This window comes from Alosa sapidissima, chromosome 19 (genome assembly GCF_018492685.1).
Source record: "Alosa sapidissima isolate fAloSap1 chromosome 19, fAloSap1.pri, whole genome shotgun sequence".
In the NCBI taxonomy this organism is placed as follows: Eukaryota; Metazoa; Chordata; class Actinopteri; order Clupeiformes; family Clupeidae; genus Alosa; species Alosa sapidissima.
In genome coordinates, this window is record NC_055975.1 from 30,628,469 (window position 1) to 30,630,655 (window position 2,187).

Consider the following 2,187-nt stretch of genomic DNA (forward strand, 5'->3'; position numbering starts at 1 on the left):
AGGCCGAGTTGTTGCTTTAACCTGTTGCAGTCTGAAGTGAAGGACTATCGGCGACCCACCCCGTGGCCACAATTGGCCTAATTCGGTTCAGGGATAGACGTGATCCTCGACGCCATTGGACCGACGTCATGTCCATCTTATTAAACGGCGCGAGTTCTCCGCCTACAGCCGTGCCCTCGCAACTGCTGTACGAAGCAACAGACCGGCACGCAGTCCAGGACAAGGGGGAGGTGATTACTGTACGGCAGGATTCAGCGCGCGGACGGGCGGAGCGGGAAAAGCGTATATTTACGGACAGCTGACTGAAGTAGACTGTAAGCTAGTCAAAACATGTCGAACACCAGGAAACTGTTCGAGAACCTCTCGGGGGCCGGGAAGTCCATCGCTGTGCTGACCAGCGGAGGAGATGCGCAAGGTAGGCGCGGCCTCGTTTCACTGACGCGCTAACAGGTGAAGCTCGCGCTTCAGCAAGTGAGGTTGGCGTCCGAGAATTCGATAGGTTGAACCAAAGTAAAAATGTTCAGTGCGTGGATGACAAATGATGATACACACTCTAATTCTTGCAATTGTGCAGGACGCAATACAGGCTTAAACTGACGTTTTTAAATAGTCTAATTGTGCAGGACGCAACGTAGGCTAAAACTGAAGTTTTTAAATAGTCTATGCCACAGGTGGTTTACTTCGCTCACACCGGTATAGCCTACTATCCAGGACTAAAACGCAGAATAAACCATTTACCATGAACAGTTTAAACTACTCCTTTTTGTATGCTTGAAAACACTTGTGTGGTTAGTAGTAAATGCCTTGTATTCAAAACACAACGTCCAGTGGGTTAAACCATGAGATGTCTAATCTATATCACATATTGGCAGGCACGTAGGTATGTATTAGTTGACTTTGTATCATAGACGGCTAGGCACGTAGCCCAGGTATGTTAATCGGATTAGTCCAACTCAGATAGCAGAACGCCCTGAAGAGCGCTCGTGAAGATGCATTACAGAGAAGCCGCTCCGGGGTATCCTCTCATCCGTCAGCGCGCGTTACCATCACGGGTGACATGACTGGTAGCGCAATTAGACGGAGAATATGTGCCGTTCCACAGGGTGCTGAATTTAGGAGCGAGTGCTTTCCTATCACACATCCTCTTCTAGTCGGTCACGTTCCATGCCGTAAATAACGACCAACTGCATGCACACGCCTTATCGTGTATTCCGAAGGGCCCTCGAGCCAAGCCTCGCGAGTGGAGAGAAGAGCGTGTGTGTGTGTGTGTGTGTGTGTGTGTGTGCGTGCGTGCGTGCGTGTGTGTGTGTGTGAGCGAGCGAGAGAGAGAGAGGCGGCTGGGTGGGTGTAGGTCTAGGCCTACGTGAGCAAAGGCAAGTAATAGCGGGGATCCACCACGATGCGTCACTTTAGCGGAACGCTGTTGCTGCACTATCGTGACTCGCATGCCTCGTGACGACTCCTCAGCTTCTTTCCGCCTGGGGTGCAAGGGACCTCGCGACTGCTGTGCTGTGTAGCTGGACGTCACCGTCTTTGGAGGCTCACGCAACGACGCAAACATAAAATCATAAACAGACACGGTTAATTCTAAACATGTACTCCTCGTGTCTCACGTAAACTCATCAACTTCTCACACATGATTCCTCTTCAACCGAAATCGATCACCTGGCCTGACGCCTGACGCGTACCCAAAAGAGCGCGCGGTGACCGGAGGATGGCGTTATTTTTACAGCGTAGCGCACGGTGTAATCCGTCGGGTTAAATCTCTTTAAAGCTGTCCCAAAGAGCCTCGTGCACCTGCTAGGAGTGCACACAGCTACACTACTCCACACTCTGAGCAACAGCTACACTACACTACACCACACCCCCACATTCCCCCCCACAGTCTACACACACCCACAACATCTTAATCCCCCAGTTGAGTCCAAATGGCATTGACCCAATGGATGCATTGCACACACACACACATCTGATTTCTGTGTCCAAAAGGCATGGATGGGATTATAATCAGAGGTGGGCTGTTGTCTTGAACAGTCAGGGTCTCCTAGCAACAAGACCAGAGAAGGAGAACCATCTCAGCCCTCAGAGTTTTCACAGTAGAGTAGCAAATGTGTGTGCGCGTGTGTGTGAGTATGCGTGCGTACAGTACACTCAAGATAGATGTACTGTAGTCCTGTGTGTGTGTGT

At 50.7% G+C, this 2,187-nt stretch overlaps 1 protein-coding gene across 6 annotated transcripts in view; it reads left to right on the forward strand.

The window, feature by feature from the left end:
- Positions 1–208: 208 nt before the first annotated feature.
- Positions 209–2,187, forward strand: part of LOC121692948 (ATP-dependent 6-phosphofructokinase, platelet type-like) — a 37,503-nt gene continuing 35,524 nt past the window's right edge. For all 6 annotated transcript variants that reach the window (XM_042072013.1, XM_042072014.1, XM_042072015.1 and 3 more), the window contains exon 1: positions 209–415. In XM_042072013.1, the coding sequence (XP_041927947.1) occupies positions 331–415 (85 nt within the window). In that variant the 5' untranslated portion in view covers positions 209–330. The remainder of the gene's footprint in view (positions 416–2,187) is intronic.